Source organism: Muscardinus avellanarius (genome assembly GCF_963383645.1).
Source record: "Muscardinus avellanarius genome assembly, chromosome: 14".
NCBI classification, from domain to species: domain Eukaryota; kingdom Metazoa; phylum Chordata; class Mammalia; order Rodentia; family Gliridae; genus Muscardinus; species Muscardinus avellanarius.
Window position 1 is genome coordinate 43,108,191 of NC_137800.1, and position 25,458 is coordinate 43,133,648.

Sequence of the window (25,458 nt, forward strand, 5' to 3'; positions counted from 1 at the left end):
GAAGCAGGGCACAACATAGATCTGTTTTCTAGTGCAGATCTCCTTCCAATACACTATATTCATTAACCCAATGGCCTAACATCAGAAATTTAACCTCAGACACTACCATAGGAATCTCATATAACTGAAATTAGTTTTCCAACAAGTCCCTAAATAAGCTAGAAATTACAATATTTTTCAATTCTATTTATATTTAAACACAATATGCCTCAACAAAAAAGAAAACAGAAGCATAAAAACCCTTTAGTAGTTTTGAGTGAAGTAAACTACATAATCCTCATTTCTACAGAGTATAATTCTTCATAAAAATCATTAACTGCTATAACATTTATGCCTTTCTCCATTTAAAATGAAAACTCTCGTTTCTAAGCCAGGGGCTAGGTTTTGGAAAAGACAGAGCAGATCTATATTAGGAATCTGCTGGATCAAAATTAACCTGAGGAAAGTTTTCAATTAAAAAACAATCATGACTTCAACTCCCAAACTATGACGAATTTTTTAAAATATCTAACGCATGTAAAAGAATTCAACTATTGTTATCTAACCCTATAACTATACAGTTATAGACTTCAACCTAGATTCAGTACTCAGCGTTCTAAGATTAGTTTTTCCCAAAGTTTTTTTTCTAATATGAACTAGCTGTCAGCATTTTACAGATTTAGAAATTTCATATAAAATTTCATATTAGGATCTTTTCTTGAGACATTCATCTAGCTACATGTAGCCTACAGTTCTTCATCAAGGCCAGAGCTGAGGCACTTGTCTTCTGCAGCCGTCAAGTACATCTCACCAACTCGCCTGAGACTGCATCACCCCAGCAGATCCCCAATAGCAAGAGCCAGGTGAGACCCATAGTGTTTTGCCAATCTTATTCCGAATAGTACTTAGAAGACAAGTGAAATGACTGTTTCTAATAAGGATCCATTTTTTAAAAAAAGAACAAGAAAGACTTTGTTTTAATAAAAATAGGAGAAAGCAAATTATTTGTGAAAGTGAAGGTTTAATATAATTAATATTATGTAAATAAACAAAGATAACAATTACATAACCCAAACCACTTTCTTCATTTAGTTCACAGCCTGGTCAGGATAGACTTTCAGGCTGGATGTAAATGACTATTTGCCAGTAGGGTAAAGAGTATTTCAGCAGGGCGTGGTGGTGTATGCTTGTAATCCCCGCACTTTGGAGTCAGAGACAGGAGGATAGCACAGATTTGAAGCCAGCCTCACTGGCTTCAGAGACAGTTTCCAAATAAAAATATAAAAAATAGATGTCTGGGAGTGTAACCCGAAGGTAGACGGGTTTCCAGGAAGCCCAGTACCACCACCAAACAGAGTATTAAGATATATAATGAATAACATTTCCATCTAATGATCTCTAAAGTCAATTTTCTTTTTTTAATTTGTAAGCTACTTATAAAGAGGAACTATGTACTTTTTATCAATTAATTGCTCCTGCAGAGCAATACTCAGTGATATTTGATAAATGGATGGCTACAAAGAAACATCCTAGGTACAAATAAACATCCATAATAAAACATTAAAAATAAGTTCATAGGAAAAGAACTAAGTGAAAAAGACTAATAGGAAAAGGGTACTGAAAATAAAAGGAGAGAATCTATCATATTAAACTAAAAATAGGCAAAAATGCATAAATCTGGAAGCAAATAAGCCAAGATACTCACTATTAGTAATAAGAACAAAATATTTTTCCATGACATGGGTTTACAGCATTATGCCAGAATATCACAAGTAGGAGGAAAAAATAAAATAGGGCAAGGTAGAGAAATTAATCAAAGTTGGGTAATACAGTAAGTTCTACATTTGAAAGTCACTCATCAAATAGTAAAAATATTTGAAAATATTAACTTCTGGGTAGCAGCATGATTAAGAGCTAGAGATCTGAGAGCCATCAGCTCTCTAGCTACACATTATATTATCATTATAACTTTGGCTAAGTGACAATCTTCCCATACATTATCTTTATCTATGAAATAAAAGTATCTCTCACTAGATCACTATTGTAAAACAGTAAAATAATAGATATGAAGCATTAAATTCAGTGTCAGGAACAAAAGGACTTAATGTTAGCAAGGATGATGACAAACCATGACAACATCAATACCAATTCTCATTCTTATTCCAAAATCCAATAATTTATCTATAGAAAAGTCTGTGTAAATGAGAGGGTCCTTAGACTACATAGCTGTCACAACAAACTAGGTGGCTTAAATAACAGAAGCTTATTTTCTCATATTTCTACAAACTGGAAGTTGAAGATCAAGACACGGGCAGGGTGGTTTCTGGTAAAGCAGCTAGTTTGTAGAAGGCTACCTACTGCTCTGTATCACAAAGACTTTTTGTCTACACAGGTAGGCCTAGTGCATTTTCCTCTCCTTAGGAAAACATCAATCCTATTGGACTAGATGCTCACCCTATGACCTCATTTAACCGTAATTACCTTTTTAAAGGCCCTATTTCCAAATTCAGTCACAATATGATTTATGGCTTCAATATATAAATTTAGGAGGATACAATTAATCTATAATATAGAGAAACACTTTTATACAAATAATACTTTACATATAAAATTCTCTGTCACACTGGGGAAATAAAGGTTAATTAAAATTTCCATTGAACTTTATATGTCATAAATTTGAGTGCAAAATACTTCCTAAATCACATATAATTAAGCACCAAAATAAGACTAATGTATGTAAACTGCCACTTCATGCTAAAGAAACACATTTCCTTTAAAACAATCAGAATGTGTTCACTCACTAATGGCAAAAACTGTAAGGCGATAGTGATAACTCTCAAAAGACAGAATGTATTATAATGATTTACTGCATTTACTAACTCAATTATATTTTTTCTGCTAAAAAAAAATGTATCCACTATAACCAACTCCATTATGTATTACCAAAATGAAATGCAACTTTTTTACCTGTTGAAAAACATCTGTTCCCTCATCATAGTCCACCATACTGAAAAACAGTTTGTTACAAAAAGCGGATGAATAGCGCCAAGAGTTAGCCAATATTTGATATTCTTCATTAGCTTGCCTGAAAAAGTAATGGGGCAAAATAGAAACATTAGTATTCAAGTAACAAAGACACTAATATAGTCTAGAGAGAGAACTGACCAGCAATTTTATGGCCTACAAAGTAAATTATTGTTTTCTAAGAAATAAATATATTACATGTGAGAATTACATAAAATTTAAATTCAAGTATTCATAAATGTTTAGATTGCAGTATAGTCACACTAATTGATTTGCCTATTTCTTAGAACCATACTCTACATGCAAATTTGAGTAGTCGTAATAGCAAACGCATGGGCCACAACACTGGCCTCGTCCTTTAAATAAAAAGTTTGCCAATTTTTGTTCTAAGATATAAAAGCATTTTGTGCATTTCCTATACATATAAATTAAATCATCTAATAACTTTTAGTAAAAGGCCTGAGGCAATTTTGAGAATATTTGCAATTCAGTTGAATAGAACAACAAAAAAATCCTAAGAAAACATAAGGTATAAAGATGTAAATACAGTTATACTGCACCTTTATGTATTCAATTTATCTAAAATGTATTTATAGTCAAACCTGAAAGTAAGCAAAAAATTTTGAGTGCCTAAATCAGATGCCACAAGACCTTCTCTAAGATACTATTTATTACTATACTGAGCCCATGATGAATCAGCTTTATATTCAGGTGTATGGGGAGTAGAAAAAGCAAATGGCATGACTGGCAGGATCTAAGCAGGGGAGTAGGAAAAACAAGCAACAAATAACTGTTTAAATATCTTCTTTTAAAGTGAAAAAGCTCCTGCTATATAGTTGAATATTTTGGGGAGTTTCTTTCTTCCTCTTCCCAAGTGAAGAAAGAAAAAGATACAATCTCATAATATAAAAAGACCTTGAGTGGAATTAGCAGCAGGTAAGAAATTTCAAGAAATGTTCGGAAAACCACTAGAGGGATAGTTTTGATGGAGAAAGCTATGATCTCAGAGAGGAATGCAGCACAGCAGAAAGCTAAGAAACGCACTGGATTCAGACACAGGAGTCTGCTTCTGTCTGATAAGAAATGGAGCCAAAAAAGCACTATAACTTAACTTCCTTACACAAACAGTACACCCAAGCTTCTGCCACCCCCATTCAATCCCAGTGTATACAAACAACAACAACCATATGTTTGAGAAAAACCTGACATAAACTAAAAAACAACAATCCTTAAGAGAAAATCTAAGTAATATTCTCAAAAAAGTCTAAGATTTTTCTATCAAAACTATGTAAGGTCTGGGATTTTATCCTATACACAAGCTAACCTGTTACTGTTTCATAAAACCTGGTGAAAGATATAATACTGATGGGTCAGACGGGGGAGGGGGGCGCCTGTGTCGTGTTTGTTGAGGGGAGGATCTAATTCATTAAGGTTTATCACCACACACACAATCCTGAAAGACTGCCCCAGTAAAAAACAGTCAGGCCTTTGAAGTCTTGGCATACCCAGTGAGAATGTGATTCTAGTTAACAAGATTGTACTGTATAGATCAAAATAGCCAGAAAACAGAATTTTAAGTTTTCTCCTCACAAGGAAATAATAAATGTTGATTAACAAAATATCTTGAGTTAATCAATTTACAATGTATAAACATACCAAAATATTCCACGCGTGGTGGCACACGCTCGTAATCCCAGCAATCAGGAGGCTGAGACAGGAGGATCGTGGTTCGCAGACAGCTTCAGCTACTTAGTGAGGCCCTTCGCAACTTAGTGAGACCCTGTTTCAAAATAAAGTATAAAAAACAGGGCAGGGGGTATAGCTCAGAGATCAAATGCCTCCGGGTTCCAACTCCAGACCCACAAACACACACACACAAAAAAAATAGGGTAGGGGGTGTAGCTCAGAGGTCAAATGCCCCTGGGTTCCATCCCCAAACCCACAAAAAAAAAAAAAAAATTGCATTGTTACCAGGTAAAGATGTACAAGCATCAATTGTTAATTAAGTGTTTTGTTTTTTTTTAAAAATACATTCATTTGGAGGACAAAAATAAAACAGGAAATGATAGTTTCAGAAATGAAGACTATATCTTGAAATTAAAATTATTTCCCAGGTTCTGAATACGAGAAATGTAAAAAGATCAAAACCAAAAAATAATGTGATATGACAGTTCAGAACATATGGATAAGAAGACTTTAAAGGTTTCACAAAAAAATGTAAAAAAGGAAAACAATAAGATTGGATTAGATTGTTCTTTGCCAACAGTAGATACTGGCAGCGAGAATAAGTCCTGCATAGTTTTGCAAGGATGTTCTCTACTTAGAATCCTACACTGAGTCAAACAATCAGGTTTGAATAAAACATGTTCTCAAACCTCACCTCCCACACATTTACTTAGAAAATTATATCAAGATATAATTGAGAGAAAAAATAATTTGAATGAAAGTAAAAATCATGAGACTATGACAAAAGCAGTGTAAGAGAAGGGAAAAGACAATTGAAAATGTGGCAAGGTAGGAAAGGCAGGAGATGCGTAGGCAAGCTGTTGTCTACCTGGGAAGCAACCACTAAAAATTAGAACAGGAGTTGAACTGGACTTCAAGATGGAGAGAAGAGCTCCTAAGCAATCACTAAAAATGGAAATAGCTGAAGAGATTAAGACTATGGTGGAACATATTTGCTCCCACAGAATGAAAACAACAATAAAAGGTTATAAGAGCAAGATCCAAATAAAAAGAAAATTAAAATGGAGCATACTTCTCATCAGTTGATGGTGACAAAAATTAATTAGTCTGGACACTTTCTTTTGAGTTGGGCAGGGTTATATGTGATGGCCCTATAGAAAATAAACCATAAATATAACCTTCTAGTTTTCAAAAGATGTTATTTATAAGTGGAAACAATAATCTAAGGGGTACTTATTTCCTTTCAATTTTAAAAATCAACCTACACACAGGGCATAGATATAATTAAAGTTACACTATAGATTAAAGGTGCAATCAACTATGGCAACATAGAAGTACAGTTAACTGGACTTAGCAGGTAAAAAGAAAGGAGAGTAGGCAATAGGGAGGGGTGTGCTTATTGATCTTTTTGTTGCAAATTAGGAAACCAAGTAATTCTATTTATGGTTAATAGACAAGAAATACAACGATGCCATTTATTGTTACAATGCTAACCAAAAGAAGAAATAAAAATTGATAAAAATCAGAAAGGGTAAAGCTTTATCATAGCAAGAAATGTAGAGAACAAGTTCACTGTATGAAATGCTGTTTTAAGAATAACATTTAGAGTCACAGAAAAAAGAACAGAACAAGAAATACAAAGGAATAACAGTAATCATTTCTAGCCCAAACATCTTGCAAATAGATGAGTACAAGGGCTGGGGTTGCCATTCTTCAAGTTCCCCATCCTTTTTATTGAAATGGAGCACACAATGTAGCTGTGAATTTAAAAATAATTTTTAAGAAGGGTAAATATGAGCAGTGCTATAATCTGAGGTCATTCAGCATAAAGTAAATATATTAAGGACATCACTTTACCAAAGCATAGTACAAAAACTGTTCATTGTAATGATTAGGGTAAGATTGCATTGTGCTTAGTATGTAGAAAACTATACAGGATTGTTTTTAGAATATTTTCAATGAAAATGGCTATCACATTTGGTGGTTCAGTAAAACCAAAACCACTGTCAATTCACTCAAACTATTAACATAGTAACAAAGAGCAAGAAGTATGCTAATCTTTCAAGGCCTCTGTTCTCCTGGGAGTTGATGTTTTAGTGGAAAGACTAATCAAAAACTCAATGAATAAATAAAAATAATTAAAACCTAAATTGCATGCTGATAAAAAAATACACAGGATGGCATTAAAGAAATTAATGGAGATGGCATGGTCATAAAAGGCTTCTCAGATGAAGTGACACTAAAGCCCAAATCCCAAGAATGAGAAAGCCATCGCTGAAAAGACCCAGAAAGTGGACATTTCAGGCAGTCAAAATAGGAAGCACAAAGGCCGAAAGTGGGGAAGAATTGAAGATGGTGGTAAAAGAAGCTGTCATGTAAATGAAAGTATGCGCTCTGTTTCCTAGAGGAAGATGTGATATTACACAGTATATGCCCTCCCTCAGTGCTGCACTGTTCCACTTTCAGTCCTACAATAAATAAAGTTAAAACCAGCAGGAGTCCTAAAACCTGATACTTTTGTCATATCGAATATAATATTGCTGGTAAGCTTTCATCATTGATTTTCAAAGAAAAAAAATGTATAACTTCACACAGTGAATTGGCATGGACAACATCTTGGTATACTAATAACCCTTAAGAGACCAATAATGCTTTTATAAATATTACAAGGATGGCATTATAACTAAAAAAGTAGAATATGAACAGAATTGCATTACTGAATTATTTCATTCAAAAACATTTTAACTTTTAAAATGAAATAGGAAAACAGAAAATCAGCAAAACACTAGTATTCTTATGATAATGCTATACAATATGAAAATGCTTCAATCTAAAAAAATATTAACAAAGAGAAAATCGTATTTTAGACTTTTCAACTTCTGTGTATAATATCATATGGTATACCCATATGACAAGAATAATACTGAATTTCTTTTCCTCATACTATTATATCCTAGCCCTACTAATGCTATATTCATGCACTTATTAATTCAATTAAGTGTACATTTTTATATTAATAAGTACAAATTATTCTAATAAAGATATGTTACTGGAATTATTAGTTCAATTCACAAATCCATGTTACTGCAAATACTGTTCCTGGTAATGGTGAAGTGGGTAATTAGTAGAAAATCCCTGACTCCAGGAGCTTATGTTCTAGCACAAGAGGCCTCATGCAAATGAACACACAGATTATCAGATAACCATAAGTGCTCTAGGAAAATTAAGAAATATGATAGAGTAATGAGGAGTCAAAGAGGAATTTTCCTTCAAACTCTATACCTCATATCATTCCACTTTCTCAGCTTTAATTTTCCAATAACCAGTGTGTGCATTCTACCCATTATTTCAAAATTCTAAAAAGGTTTCTTATTAGCTATAAAATAAAGATAATAGACATTAGTCAAGATCGTCCACAACCTGGCCACACTTATATTATCTGCCTCAGGAACATCATATCACACTGAGTTTGTTTCATGAGCATATCTTTACCATATGTATTGAATATTTTGATTAGAATGTCCTACCCTCTAAACAGCTTGCTTATAAACTGCCTCTTCTTCCAAAGTCATTTCAAATGCCAATTCCTACCATACTTGTTAATGTGACCACCTAAAACAGAAATGTCCAGCCACTGCATAGCACTATTTATTTTATGCATAGTTCCAACTTGTTTTGTACACATACTAATTGTCCTAAGGATAGAGCTTAGTATAAAACAGGTATTTAATGAAGTTTTGCTGATAGTGATGGTGAACAACGCATGTTTCTCAACAATCACTGTATCATAATAAACTTAAAACTAAATTTATCACATTAGAAATTCTGAATTCTAGAAAGTTTGCCTAAGAACTCACTTAGTAAAATTTACGTCACTTTATTTAGGGTCTTGAGGAGAAGGTATATTAGGACACACATATATTTAGGGTCTTGGGGAGAGGTATATTAGGAGATACATATAATACATAAATAAGATACACATACTTTTTAAAAGAATGCAGAGTGTAGATGCTATATAGAGGAGGACAGATTCAGAGGACAGGGTCATAGTAGAGTGTACTAAAGGGTGAAAGTAAAAATTTAAAAAAACTTGAAAATAACAGCTTACCTAGAAGGACTAAAACTATAGTAAGCAAGAAAGAACATGGAGCAAACAATAAGGTAACAGAAATAGTATTATTATAAATTACTCAGTATTAAATGTTTCTTAATTGATTGATAATAGAATATAAGCTCCATGTTAAAAAAATACGGAAAGAAAAGACAAATATAAATAGGGTAATGACTTTATTCTATAAACAGTGATCAACTTCAAGTAAGTGTTTTTGAAAGAAGTAGATAATGCAAAATACTATTTTATAACAATGTCTGGCAATTATATATATATATATATATATATATATATATATATATATATAAAATACATTAGATAAGGGGAAAATAAATGTTTGAAATCCAGTCAAAAATTACTATAATGGGAAAACACAGGTTATTAAATATTATATGAAAGGTGACTTATTTTATACATGTTCTTCTTTGTAATCTAAAGAGCTATAACATCCAGTAAAAGTTTCTAAATAATCTACTTAGGAATATCTCTGAATAGCTCTAACTTGAATAAGGAATTCTATAAGAAGCAAAGCAAATCACATTTTCTCATCTCAAGTACAATACTTAGTAAAAATTAAATGTCAACAAAGTAAATGGGAACTTGCTTCTGTTGGGTATAATTCAGCAGCAAAAGGATCAGCAATCAAATCTGTGCCAATAAAAATAATTCAATGAGCCTGAGAAATCTCTAATTTAATATTAATAATATCTTTTTTTTTTTTTTTGGTACTGGAGATTGAACCCAGAGGCATTCTACCTCCAAGCTACGTGAAAAGAGTCTAACTAGGTTCTTGAGAGCCTCACTACATTGCCAAGGCTGGATTTTAAAATGCAATCCTGTCATCTCAGCCTCCCAAGTTCTGGGATTACAAATGTGTGCCACCATGCCCGGCTTAATGATATTTAGAATTCAAAAGATTCCTAAAAAATGCACCCCAATAACAAAGATTCTATTTTCTACCATTTCTCTCTACCTATTCTCTACTATTATCCCTAATGCCCCCAACCAACTTTTTAATGCTTAACAGAAGATATAGAAAATCTATCAAAAGAAAGAGAAAGCAATTCAGTGGATTCCTGCATATGTTTATGTCAGCCTGCACTAATGAGCAAAAAAAGCAAGATGTACATAATTGCACACTTTGGACCTCAATGCCATTTGGAATTGGAAAACTAAAAAAAAAACTACAAATTATCCAAGCACCTAAATAAAATAACCACACTTCTAATATTGTTAACTAAAAATATTTTATATTGGTAGATAAGCGGAATATTAATTTTATAACCTTATAAGTTGAGAGACTACTGTAAATTGCTCTAATACATTCATATTCAGCCTGAAGAGGGCAGTCAAGCTGCATCAAAAGGAACCAGGAGCCCTTAAATATTAACTGCAGGGTACTATTCTGTGAAACGTTCTATTAAATCTTCTCTACTTTTTATTATGGGGACAAGAAAAGACATCACTGAATTCAAATGCTATCATTTTTAATATTATAATCCTTTTTAAAGGGCTATATAAAACTAAAAAGATTAACTCTTCTACAGTTCAATATATTTAAGATTTCCCATGATAAATATAATTTTTATCTTTAGTGATCTTGAAGGAATGTTTTAGAATATGGTGTCTCTTTAATATCAATCAAACTTCAAAAATATTAATAAAATTTCCTATCAAGTAACAAAAGAGATTTATAGTAAAATCTCAGCATATGCATGTTTAGTTGTATACTTGTGATGAATTACACACATACATACATATGTAAAAGAAAATTACATAGTTACTCTAAAGTATGCCTCCACAAAACTCCAAGTTAAAGAATTTATATAGTGTTATACATAGATTTTTTTAATTGGTGCACTGTATTCATACATCATAGTGGGATACATACTTTTGTAGACATACATGCACACATTGCCCAGTCAGCCCCACCCGATCCCCACCCCATTCTCTCCCTATCCCTCCCTCCTATGCTTGGCTTAGTGATTGACATCTAGTATTACAGCAATTTATCAAAAATTAAAAATGATAATCTCACATAACAGTTTCATTTGTCTGATACCAAGCTTTTGATGACTTAAAGATAACATTTCAATATTTCTTTTTGCTTTCTTTCTTACCAGAGAATCTATTTTTTCTATTTTTTAGGTGAAACTATCATATATTTATATATTTATAGATTTGAAGTGAGCAGATTGGCCAGTCTGAGCTTTATGAATCAGACTAGTTATGGCACTGAAATATATTAAAATGGACCCAATGTCATTAAAGAGCTGAGAAATGAACAGCCAATCATCATACTGAAACAAACTGCATAATTCACAAGTTGGTTGGTAAATAGATTGTGTCTATTAAACCTCTATGTTTTTTGTGTATCCATTGTTTTCCTTTATCAGACCTAAATAAAACTCTTTTCTTAAAAAAACTAACAAAATATGACTCAAATATATTTCTTAAAGCAAAAATATATGTGAATATAAAACATACTGAACCATATATATTATACACAGTTGAGTAACAATAGCACAGAAATGCTTAAATGTGATTCTAACAAGAGTGATATGCAACATAGTAAAAAACAAAAAAAAAAAACTAATTTACCTATCATTCACTTAACCAGCCTGGTTTTATGTCTGATTTGGAAACAAGGTCTCACTAGGTTGATGAGAGTCTCACTACTTACTGAGTCTATCCTTGAATCTGTGATTCTCCCTTCTTAGCCTCTCAGTGATTACAAGCATGCACCACCACACCTGGCTCAATCTTCATCTCTTAAGACACAGTTTCTATAGCCTTGTGTCTATCAAGAAGGTTCAATAAAGATTCAGTGCCCAAAAGGCCCAGTCATGTATATATTCTGTGGACTCCACAAGAAAATTCCAGGCTCACAGAAAAAAATAGGTGATCAGCATTAACTACACCATTGTGCCAATAGGTTAGAAATGGTGAGCCATCCTCATAGTTAAGGAATGTAGGAAGCATCCCCGAAACTTGTGTTCCCATCCACAATCAATGGAGGAAGCATCCCCGAAAATTGTGCTCCCATGCACAATCCAAAGGCAAATCTGTGAGCTGCTTTTTCAAAGACAGCAATTTCAGAACTGCTATGCTAAGCTTCTCTGTACATGTCCATTATAATCACTACCTCCTGATAAATAAAAAGAGAACATCATCTTCACTGTATTTTGTTCACAAAGACAACAATCTACCACAGTCAAGGAATACATACCTAAAATGGTTTTTCTTGGATTAAAGTACTGGATTATACTAAGTCTTTCTGTGGAACCAAGATTCCTATGTAGCTAAGAGAAATTTTTTGAGGACTAAGATCTGAGGCCATAAAAAATAGTAAATCTTGACATGTTAAATGACTAACATATCCTAAAACTATGGAAACTAAGGACAAATGCTAAAAAAAATTCATGAATATTGTATAATTTATAAACACAAGCTTATATGCAAGCATTGCTAGCTTTATAAATAAAAATAAAATTCTGATCTTCACTTTGACTATTTGAGAGTAGCTATTAAGATAATACTTTTCGAAGTAATTATATCATTTCTGTAATAACCTTCACAAAAACCACATTTTTAGAGAAATAAAACACTATTTTGGCCAGGCATGGTGGTGCACACTTGTAATCCCAGTGCTTGGGAGGCTGAGACAGGAGGATCACACAGGTTCGAAGCCAGCCTCAGCTACTTAGTGAGGCTCTCAGCAACTTAGTGAGATCCTGTTTCCAAATAAAGTATAAAATAGGTCTGGGAGTATAGCCCAAAGATAGAAAAGCCCCTGGGTTTTACCCTGGTAACACACACACACACACACACACACACACACACACACACCACCATTTTGTACCCTATGTACTTTTATAATTGTGGAGCAATTTTTATTCAATTAGTTTTTAACTAATATAAAAACACTCTTCTTCCTTTCATTTAATAAAATTCTAAAAAGCACTCAAAAAGTACCAAGTCCTGGATTTCACGGGCGTCATCACCACCATCATCACCATCCAATTAGTATAATAGTTTGTACTTAAAGAACTTTGTGGTCAGATTCTGTTTACCTATTAAGATTAATACTACACCTACAAAATTACTAGGTTCTCATAGAAGAGTGGTAACTGGTAAATGGTTTCTAAAAATCACTGTTGTACAAGAAGACCAATAAAACTATTCCTTTCAACTGGGCTTGGTGGCATACACTTGTAATCCCAGCATTCCAGAGGCTGAGACAGGAGGATTGCAGTTCACAGACAGCCTCAGCTACTACTTAGCAATGCTCTTTGCAACTCAGTGAGACCCTGTTTCAAAATAAAGAATAAAATATAGGGCTGAGGAGTGTAGCTCAGAGGTAGAATGAATGCCCCTGGGTTCCATCCCTTTGTACTGCAAACAAACAATCAAACAAACAAACAAACAACTATTCATTACAATAGCATAACAAGGATAAATAAAAAGGAAAAAAAGAGAGAGGAAGAAAGATCCTAAGAGAGATGGAACGCAAGAGAAAAAGATCAGATTTCACCTGACTTGAGAAATACTAAAAGATGTCTAAAATTTGATAACAGCAGCTATGAGACAATATAAAGAAAGGGTCTTATAAGTACATACATTCACAACAGCTCAAAGAGAGTAAAATAAAATGTATAGGAGTAAATTTAACAAAAAAAATTATTTCCACAATGAAAAATTTAAAATACTAACCAAAAAGTTAAAAACACCAACAATAAAAAGAAGATATCACATGTTCCTGGTAGGAAGAATTGGTAGTTAAAAATGTCCAAATGACCTAAAGTAATTTACAGCTTCAATGGAATTCCAATCCAAACACCAACGGAATTCTTCACAGAAATAGAAAATGGAAGTCCTGAAAGTCATACGGAACCACATAAGTCCAAATAGCCAAAGCCATGAAGTAACAAAGTTAGAGCCATCACACACTGATGGTTCAGGGCACCAGTGGTGAAGAGACTCATCAAGAGACAGAGACAACATGCTTTTTTAACAGACCCATTCTTGAGATCACCTTTATATGACCCATTAATCCACAATACATGAATGGATTAATCCACTCCTAAAGGCTTAGCTTTCATGACCTAATCATGTCTTAAAGGTCTTACTCTTAATACTTTACTACCTTTCTTAGTCCCTGTAGTGACTAAATTTCAACATGTACTTTGGTGATGACATTTAAATCATAGCAATTTATGATCTGAAAGTGATAAAATCACTATGGTGTATGTACAGTGGATAAACAATATGTTAATAAATGCTTTCAATAGGGTATGGGTATCCATTTTTATACTTTCTCAACTTTATATACCTATGTATATGTGTGAATTATGCAAATATTCTATATATTCAAGAGGTAAAATTAAATTTACTATAAATAAACCCTAATAATGAATTTAGACAGAAACACAAAAACTTAACTATATGTCAAACAAAGATAACTAACGAGACAAAGATTAATTCAAGTAAACTTTAAATATTATATTCTAGTCTATATTCACTTTTTTCCTGAGGTTAAAAAAAAGAAATAAATAGAAAATATGAAGTTTAGTTACAGAGTTTAGTGTTCTGAGGTCGCACTGGTGTGTATTTCAGAAGCAATTTAATGTACATTGCTAGAGCAAATGAGCAAACACTTCAATATTGCTGGGATGCAGGTTTTCATTTAGGAATAAGAGGCAATAAAAGTATGGAATGAGAGGGAAAAGGGAGAACTATGAGCTTGCTATTCTCTAGAATAGTACACAGCCAACTGAATAATACCTAATTTTAATATGTAATTTTTATCTAAGTATATGCTTGCACACAAACAATACACATATTTAGTTCTCTCTACTTAAAAGGCCTAAAAGCAATGATATTACCCACCAGTAACCTCAGCTCTTGTTTTCTAAATATTTTCTAACTCAGAGGAACCAGGGCTCTTTGAAAATAGTGCTGCTTGCAGTTCCATTACAAGGAAAGTACAAACTAAACTTAGAGTATCTTCTACCAGAAAGCAGACCAATAGAGATCTGTCGTGATATGGGAGTCGGTTACCATTGGGTCAAATTCAAAACAATTTGATCATAGTAATGGATTAGTGAATAAAAAAGAATCCTTGAGTTGAGATACTCAAAAGAGAAGTTTAACGCCAGGCCTGGTGGCACACGCTTGTAATCCCCGCGCTTGGGAGGCGGAGACTGGAGGATCGCGTATGTTCAAAGCCAGCCACGCGCGCTGCCTTAAGAGACCCTGTTTCCAAAAAAATAAAAAATAGGTCTGGGAGTGTAGCCCAGAGGTATAAGGGCTTCCAGGAACCCCAGTACCACATAAAAAAAAAAAAAAAGAGAGAAGTTTAGTTAGAAAAAAAATGTTCCTTTACAGAAGAATGGCAAATAATTTAGATGGAGTGGCAATTTAAGACTACCATTTCACAATCACCAATATAATATCAAATTCAAGCAAGGATTACCAATGGATGCTGCAACCACTGGACAAAAAAAGAAAAACAAATACTGAGAAACAGGATATTTGCATGATAGCCAAGCATCTTCTCTTTTATCTGACTTGCCTCTCCCAAAAATTTATGTCAAGGGAAAGATGTACAATGGAGAGAGAACTGGTGACCTTAATTCAAGTGATCAGTATCAGCACTTGCATCTGAACAACCTAATATTATGTGCCTCCTGATATGATTACACAAGAAGTATATGAATGACCTCTACAGTACTTTTACCAAAAAATACCTGAATCTGATCATAAGGAAACAGACAAATCCAGAGCATGGGTTACTTAGATGCCTCAAAATATATTTTCAAAAAGCAGTCAATGTCATTAAAAGAAAAAAGTCTTTTGTGTGTGTGTGGGTGGGTCTGGGGATGGAACCCAGTAGCATTCAACCTCCGAGCTACACCCCCTGCCCTATTTTGTATTTTTTATTTTGAAACAAGTCTCACTGAGTTGCAGAGAGCCTCACTAAGTAGCTGAGGCTGTTCGCGAACTGCGATCCTCCAGGTCTCAGCCTCCCGAATGCTGGGATTACAAGCGAGTGCCACCACGACCAGCTTGAAAAAAGTCTTTTTTAAAAGAATGGCATGCTGTAGATTAAAAGAAACTAACAAGGCATAATGGTCAAATGTAATAGATGGACCCTAACTCAATCCCAAACTAGGGAAGGAGGAAGATATGTAAAAGACATTCTGGAGACACATATCAATTTAAAATATGGATATAAAATAATATTATATAATTAGATTAATGAAAAGTCTCTTAAAAGTGGTAACAGTATTCTCTTTATGTAAGAATGTCTTTTTTCCTTTAAATGCTCTACTGAAATATTTAGGAATGATAGGACATGATGTCTATAACTCATAGGTACCTTTGCTGATGTTTGATCTATAGGTAGAAGTGGAAAAATCAAAACTGTTAAAAATGTGAATAATTAGTAAATCTTGGTAAAGAATAACACTAGTGCCCAGTATGCTACTGCTTCAATTTTCTGTATTTCTGAAATTATAAAGGTGGGGAGACTAAAGTAAGACTTTAAAAAGAAAGAATAAAGAAAACAGCAAAGAGTTCAGGAAATACTAGGATTTAACACAAATCAGAGTTCGCTAAAAACAGTAAATATATATATATAATACATGAGAAAAAACCTACAAAGAACTTGAATGAAATTATATCATGTGCCTTTTACATTAAAAAATGAACTAGAGAACTCAACAGTTTTCCTAGCATCGTTTATGTTAAAGTGGTCACAGATTCACTCATGCCTGAAATATGTCACATGTATCAAACATACCATAAAAAAAATCTGAATTGAATGAGTATTTTCTAATCTGTCAAAATTTTTTTTCCCTCTGGCAGTCAAGCAAATAAAAGAAACTTAAAAAGGTCACAGAGAAATGTTATCTAAGCAATGAGAACAATAAAGGTTACAGTCTCCAAAACCACTTAAAAAGTAATGTACTTACATGTGCTATAACTGATGTACAAGAATAATTTTATCTATACATGGTTTCCATTTTATCTAATCCTATGAGAAATGTGACCTTACTGTAATAGAGTAAAAAGCTGATGAATCTTTTCCACATGGCTTAGCTAGCTAAACTCAATGTGCCAATCTCTGTTATGAGACCCTGCCTTGAATGAAAGCTGTCATGATCTTAGGAGTGTGGGAAATGTTGGCTGACAGAGCCCTACTCTAAAATACTAATAATCTTAGTTGGGGATGCAAAGCAAGATACAATTATGGTTCACAGGACAAGGACAATGATGAATATATGCACTTAAGGAAAGCATTAAACTCTAATAGCTTTGGAGTCTCAAATCTCAATCCTGACAGGTATTAGTTATGTGACTTTGGATAAATTATATAACCTTTCAGCTTTAATGTTCTCATCTATAAAATGAATTTTTTTCAGATCTACCTTTCAGAGTAATGAGAATTACTCATGTGTTTGTATGTCCGTGGCATCTGAATTAACATAGGGCCCAGCCCTCAATAGTTTACAAATTTACAAACACCAAATAATTATTTTATCTTGATGGGAGATGTCAGACAGTTCAATAATATACAATACTGTCTAACATATTATAAAACTTTACTTTTTGATTTTCCTTCAAATGGATATTTTCCTTAAATCTACTGAGAGATACAGCAATAGCCCTTAGAGAAGATATTGGTAGCAAATTCTGGAGATGAGTTACTTTATGAGAGAATACATATAAAAGACTTAGCAATTATGAGGAATATTCCCTACAGTATAATTTGATAATGGAAGTTTGGAGTTTACACTTAAAAGAGAGCTGAGAATTGTATTGAGTAGTCATAATTAACAACTTTATTTGGCCAAGGAGTTTGATTTTAGCACTGAGGGAGGTGAGAATTGAATTCTAAAATTTGTGAATCAACTAACTGTATGAAGGAAGAACAGAATGATTTGCTGAAAGAACATATAAGGAGTCTAAGGGCTCCCTGTCAGCAAAGAAAAGCAATTGGAGGATCTAAGTATGAGTTAACTTAGAAGAAAATCTCACATTTTATTAATTAAAAAATAAGCAGAAATGTTTCATAAAAGAAAATATCATGATGGTTTATGCCTGCAATCCCAATATTTGGGAGGCTGAGACATGAAGATCACAAGTTGGAAGCCAGCCGCAGCAACCTAGTGAGGCCCTTAGCAATGTATCAAGACCCTGTTTCCAAATAAAAAAGAAAACAGGGCTGGGGATATAGATAAAAGGTAGAGTGTCTCTGGGTTCAATCTCCAGCACCAGAAAAAAAAAAAAAAAAGAAAAGAAAGAAAGTATAACAATTTAAAATTATAATCATCATCCTTTGAAAATTCTATAGAATTATAAGATTATAACATACCAAAATTGCAGACATGGAAGGACTCAGGAAAATGTCAGGGGTAGGGGGAAGAGGAGGAGACATGGCTGCTGATGACGTTCTATATTTCCACCTTCCATTGAGGCTTAATTTATAAATTCCAGTATACAAGCTAAATATTTTTCTTGGAACTATTTACTTTCTCATCTTAGTTTTATTTATTTATTTATTTATTTATTCATTCATTCATTTATTCATTCATTCATTCATTGTGTGTGTGTGTGTGCATTTGTGTATCACTAAGAACTGAACCCAGAGGCATTCTAACTCTTAGCTATACTCCGCCCAGCCTGATTTTATTTGGAAACAGGGTCTCACTAAGTTGCAGAGGGCCTTTTTAAGTTACTGAGGCTGGCTTTGAACCTTCAATCCTCCTGTCTCAGCTTCCCAAATACAGGGATTACAAGTGTGTGCCACCATGTACCACTCTTATCTTAGTTGTTACCTTGAGGTCTCTTTGATCGACTCTGCCAACAACCGTATGCAGCCCACTTAGTACACTCTTGATTTAATGGCAGAAGATCTCAAGACCACTGCTCAATCATAATTACTTAACAGATTCTCCTGTAAAATTTACATCATCCTACAACATAAATTTTTCATCATCATCTCATAAACTTCAAGGCATACCTTTATAGCTCATATTTTCCAAATTCTAATATCATCTGAGTAATTTCAACACATAAATTTATAATTGACACAATAACCAGTATCTCATTAGTTCCTCAAGCTTCTCTATGCCATCATAATCATACATCAGTCATCTATCCATTTGTTAAATAAGTCCTTTGACCAACTTCCTAGTTTTCAACCAAATCCTACTACACAAAACCACTTATGCACTCTTGTGAAAAATCTAGCTTAATTGTATCACACTTAAGTTGTCAATTTTTCCCAGCTTCCTTTGCCCCTTCCCAACTTTAAAATCACAACTATATATTACAAATATATATTGTGAATATTTACTTAATTTGATTCTTACCATAAATTGAACAAGGCTATCTCTAAGGAATGTGGTTCTTGCTCCTAAATTGGTGAGCATAAAAATCATTTAACTATGTAGATTTGTCATTAAGAAGTCTTATACTCTAGTTTCCTTTTTTTTTTTTTTTTTTTTTTTTCCGGGTCTGGGGATGGAACCCAGGGGCATCTGACCTCCGAGCTACACCCCCTGCCCTACTTTTTTTATTCTTTATTTTGAAACAGGGTCTAAGTTACGGAGGGCCTCGCTAAGTAGCCGAGACTGTCTATGAACTGCGATCTTCTAGTCTTGTTTCTAAAAAGATCCTCAATGCTAACTGACATCCCATTAAATAATATTTTCCATTCCCATTGTTCCTCATAGAAATTGCATTTTTATTAATGAAAATATTTTATTAATCTTTTTATTAATGAAAATTTTTTTATTAATGAATCTACTCCTTTCTCTTTCTCTATATTGGTCTGCACACTAGATTTACTAAGATTACACTTTTAATAATGCCAATCCCATTATTTAATGGGCACACCACAAAACAATCAGAATGTCTGGCTCTGGGGATCATAAATCTACCTGGTTTATACTTTATTTTCCTCAAGTCTTTATCTTTGTTTTCTATCAACTCCAACCCTGCCTTGATACATCTAAAACTATTTTAAAATCTAAAAGTTTATTATCAAATAGGCTGCAATAAATAAACAAAAAGTAAAAGAAATAAAGGCTTTAAAAGCTACAAGTCATCAAAATTAAGGGTCTATATTTAATAACCCATTTAACAACATAATGATTTAAGTAAAATACTACCCACAAGATGTGCCATTTAACATTATGTTATAGACTGTGTTATCACAGCACGTAATTATATGTAACTGTGAACTAAATATTTGGATAATAAACCTTTTTATAGTATAGTTAAAAGTACAACACAATAAGAGGAAATCAATATATTCAATTTTTAGAAGCAAATAAATAATTTTCCTAAAACATATAGTATTATAATGTGCCAGAAAATAGTTCAATCAACTGGCAACAGATATTTTATTTAAGTGGAACCTAAACTGTTATTCCAAAATGCTATTAATGTTATATTTTTGTGAGAGCAGGTTTCTATAGCATCCCTAAAGTGAACTCTGTATGTAATAGCCCAATTCTGACAAAGTGTTAATACCCATCTGGGTCCTGGTCCTCAAAGTTGATGAGAGTAACGCAGTATCATGTAAAATGGTGCTTTTCAAAATGGTTTTGTTCATTATCTTTACCAACTTCTAATCATGACCTAACATATCATTAGTAGGTTGTGATAAAATCATTTTTGAAAATTTCAAAGTACCGAAATCTTCCTTCTGCAAGTTAGTTTGTTTGAAACTAATTTTTCTCACTATCACAAGTTACTAGTAATTGTGGTCTCCACTAGAATTTAAAATGATGTAAAAGCCTAAACTAAATCTACAATAGATATTCAATGTAGAGAGTACTGGCATACAAAAAGTGTTCAGGGGACACAGGCTGGCCAAGAAGAAATACTTACACTGTCCTTTAACATTAAAGAGAAAGAATATGTAATTTAAAAGCTCCTAAAACAGAAATATCCAATCCCAAAAAATCAAAGAAAAAATAATACTAATTCCATACAATCTCTTCTGAAAAACAGAGGACAAAATATTCTTCCATTCATTTTATAAGGCCAGTATAACCATGATAACAAAACTAGACAATAATATTAAAAGATGAAAAATACAATCAATACTTAATATGAACTCAGATGCAAAATTATTTAACAAAATATTAGCAAAAAGAATTTAGCAATACAAAAGAGAATATTCCACAATCAAATTGCAGTATATAGCTGGGCATAGTGGCGCATGCTTGTAATCCCAGTATTCAGGAGGTAGAGACCTGAGGAACATCATTCATGGACAGCCTCAGCTACTTAGCAAGGCCTTTTGAAACTCAGTGAGACCCTGTTTCAAAACTCAAAAGACTAAAAATTAGGACTGAGTGTAGATCAGAGGTAGAATGGCCCTGGGTTCCATCCCCAGTATCGCAAATATATATATATATTTTTTTTTAATTGCTGTATGTAAAACTAATTCAATATTGGAAAAACATTCAATGTAATCTACTATCATCAGCATGCTAAAGTAGAAAAATTATATTAACTGACACCAAGAATAATGTTGACAAAATACAACACCAATTTATGATAAAAAAAAATCCCAGCAAATTAGAATAAAAATAAATTTCTTTAACTTGATAAAAACAAACTATGAAAATACCTACAGCACACTTAATGGTGAAAGACTGAATGTTTTTTCCCAAATATCAGGCCAATTTTAAACATAAAAAAACATATGGACTTTTTATAAAAGTCTATAAAACTTTTTAAAAATAGGCATACAAGAAAATACTTGGATAGAAAGCTAGGACAAGAGTTTTTTATTTGACAACTGGAGCAAGAGCTATAAAAGAAAAAACTGGTCAATTTAACCTCATCAAAATTAAAGTCCACAAAGACTCTGTAATGAGGATGAAATTATTAGCTACAGACAAGGAGAAAATATTTGAAAACCACATTTCTGACAAAGGAGTAGTACATAAATATATAAAGAACTCCTGAAATGTGGTGGGAAAATTCATTTAGAAATGAGCACAATACATTAACACATATTTCACCAAAAAGAATATAAAGATGACAAATAAGCACATAAAAAGGTAACCAACAAGATTAATAAGCATATGAAATGACATTCAACATCATTAGCTATCTAAAAGCTTTCATTGTTTTATTTGTACAGATTAGGAAGTGTTTGAGGTTAAACATTTTGGAATATGTGTCTTATACGCATAGCCTGAAAAAAAAATTATACAATTATTTTGTGTACCTGCACTTCATGTGTGTGTGTGGTGCTAGGGATTGAACCAGGGAAATTCTACCTCTGAGCTACAATCCCAGTCCCAATTTTTATTTTGAAACAGGGTCTCACTAAGTTGCAGATGGCCTCAGTAAGTAGCTGAGGCTGTCCTCGAACCCAGATCCTTCTGTCTCAGCCTCTCAAGTACTGGGATTACAAGCGTGGGCCACTGTGCCTGGCTGTACCTGCACTTTGTCTAGGGCATGGCACTTGAGCTTAGGTGAAAATTTTTCCCTTTTGTTATCATGTCATTATTCAGGCGTTTTTGATTTTAGAGCATTCTGGATTTCAGATATTCATATTAGAGATGCTCAACCTATAATAACCCGAAACTAAAAGCAATCCAGATGCCCTTTAATAGACAGATAGTTAAATAAATAGCAGAACATCCATGCCATGGAATATTACTCAGGGAAGAAAGATAAATTATTGATAACTGCAATGACTTGTATAGATTTTGAGGGAGTTATGGTAAGTAAAAAAAAAATTCAAAATGTCAAACACCATATTGTTTCATTTTTAAACACTCTTGAAATAATATTTAAAAAATGAGATAGCGATTAGTGATTACAGGAGGCCAAATGTAGGGTAGAGAATAAGACAGGAGGATGTGGGTATAAAAGAAAAAAAGAGATTATTATGATGCTATAAGTGTTCTGTATCTTGACTTATCAATGCTAATACCTGCTGATATACCACATTTTAAAGATTCTACCATTGAAGAAAACTGGAGGAAAGATGTACAGGATCTCTCTGTACTCTTTCTTGTAATTGCATCTGAATCTACAATTATCTCAAAATAAAACAATTGAGCCAGACATGGTGAGGCAAACCTATAATCCCACAGGTTGAAGAACAGCCTCAGAAATGTGGCAAAACTCTCAGCAACCTAGGAAGGTCCTGTTTCAAAACAAAAAACTAAGAAAGAGCAAGGGTAGCCCAGAGGTAGAATGTGCCTGGGTTCAATCCTTAGTATCACACACAAAAAAAATTTACTTGAAAAAGTATTTGTTACATATGTTTTACATTTGTTCTCATCCAAAATTTTCTTCAGTTTATTCATACTGATAAATGTTTCACTCATTTCAAATTATTTCTATAGCCTAGGAAAAGATTACTAATCACTAAAGGTTTCAAAAAGTGAGTGGACTTCCCTACGTAAAAGTAAGTCCTATCTACAAAACTGCTAAAATAGAGTACAATTATGGAAGTCACTTTATCAACCACTAATATAATTAGGCAATCAATAAGGTAATACGTATGACACAAAAATGCCCATTCAGCCGGGCGTGGTGATGCACGCTTGTAATCCCCGCGCTTGGGAGGCGGAGACAGGAGGATCCCGCAGGTTTGAAACCAGCAGAGCTGGCTTAAGAGACCCTGTTTCCAAATAGGAAAAGTATAAAAATAGGTCTGGGAGTGTAGCCCAGAGGTAGAAGGGTTTCCAGGAACCCCAGTACCACCAAAAAACAAAACAAAAGAAAATGCCCATATCCACAATGAAAAAATATTTACTTATCAGCCATTTACTGGAATATACTGATTGAGATTATTTTTAAGTGTCCACTATTAGTTTTACAACATTGAACAATTATTTAATTATCTTATACATATTAATCCTACAATAAATATAAAAACATGAGCCTGGAAATTTTTTAAATTTTTTATTTAAATTTTTTTTGCAATACTGAGGATTAAACTCAGAGGCATTCTACATCCAAACTATACCCCAGCCCTATTTTTTTGTTGCTTTATTTGAAATAGTATCTCACTATGTTGCAGAGGGCCTCACAATTAGCTGAGGCTGGCTGTGAACCTGCAATTCTCGCATCTCAGCCTCCTGGGTACTGGGATTACAAGCACGTGCCACCATGCCCAGCCTAAATTTAAATATATATATATATATATGTTACCTGCAAACAGAACACTGCCGCTGAGGCTGAAGAGCAGTGAACATAACAATCATAGAATAGTTTCGAGGTGGCGCCTTTATGAATTTCCGAAATTTATCACCATTCATTCGGAAGATTGAGCGCCTGGAACTCCATTCCATCAGCTGTTCCACTTTTTCAGCCAGAATATTCTGCAATTAAACAGAGAAATTTAAGTTTACACAGAGTTAAAATTCTTTAGTTTGGATTTACTATGAAACTGTACTTTAACCCAATTCCTTTTTTTTTCTTTTTGTGGTACTGGGGGTGGAACCCAGAGGCTTTTTACCTCCAAGGCTATACTCCCAGACCTATTTGATACTTTATTTGGAAACTGGGTCTCACTAAGTTGCTGAGAGCCTCACTATGTAGCTGAGGCTGGCTTTGAACCTGTGCAATCCTCCTGTCTCAGCCTCCTAAGCACGGGGATTACAAGTGTGCACCACCACGCCAGGCTCCCAATTACTTCCTATTCAAAGTCCTTGTTTTGATGAATATATTTCTTTGTAACGACTAGGTGTGCATAAAATATCTTATTTTTCTTAATGATTTCAAAAGCCTATAGAGATATTAAAAGCAAAACAAATTTATGCTTCCAGAAATATTTTACTAATCCTCCCCCTAAATATAACTAAAAATTCTCTTCATTATGTAAAAAGAAACTTTCCTAAGATGATGTCTATGAATGGTAGAGAGAAGACAGGCTGGTTACAGTCCTCAGGACCTGCAGAAGGACATAGTGAGGAGCTCTGTGGGCTTCATATGGCCTCATATTCCCTAGACTGGTGGCTAGAGAAGTCACCAATACATTTTCATTGTCAGACAAAAGAATCCTCAAGGAAAGCTTGCTCTGTGCTCTCTACCCAAAGAACAAGAAGGGCAGCCTAGTAAGAAAATATTAACTGCTCTACTCCAGCCAAATGCCAAATGCCAAAAAAAAAAAACAAAAAAAAAAAATGGGGTCTGGTTACTACCCCCCTCACAAAGGCTAAACAAGACACTGCCACTTGACTGTAAGTTTATCTTTAAGACTTTCTATACAACATGCAGAAATCTCATAAAAACAAAGTTGAAACTACAAAAACGTGCGTTGTATGATTCTATTTGTAATAAGGTTGAAAACAAGAACAAATCATCTATGGTATTTTGGGTTTTTTTGTTTGGGGTTTTTGTTTTTGTTTTGTTGTTTGTTTTTTTTTTGTTTTTTTGGTTTTTTTTGTTTTGTTTTTTGGTGGTACTGGGATTCCTGGAAACCCTTCTACCACTGGGCTACACTCGCAGACCCATATATAAAATATATATATATATATATATATATATATATATATATATATATATATTTTTTTTTTTTTTTTTTTTTAACTTGGAAACAGGATCTCTTAAGCCAGAGAGGCTGGCTTCGAACCTCCGCAATCCTGTCTCCGCCTCCAAAGGGCGGG

The 25,458-nt window shown here is 33.5% G+C and overlaps 1 protein-coding gene across 1 annotated transcript in view; it reads right to left on the reverse strand.

Annotated features, from left to right (window-relative positions):
* The window catches only part of TUSC3 (tumor suppressor candidate 3), a gene marked incomplete at its 3' end in the record, with an annotated part of 159,697 nt that overhangs the window by 85,164 nt on the left and 49,075 nt on the right, over positions 1 to 25,458 (reverse strand). Inside the window, exons 2-3 of the mRNA XM_080710637.1 lie at positions 24,002 to 24,171; positions 2,947 to 3,064 (exon numbers count right to left, since the gene is read on the reverse strand). Coding sequence (XP_080566763.1) covers positions 2,947 to 3,064; positions 24,002 to 24,171 — 288 coding nt within the window. The remainder of the gene's footprint in view (positions 1 to 2,946; positions 3,065 to 24,001; positions 24,172 to 25,458) is intronic.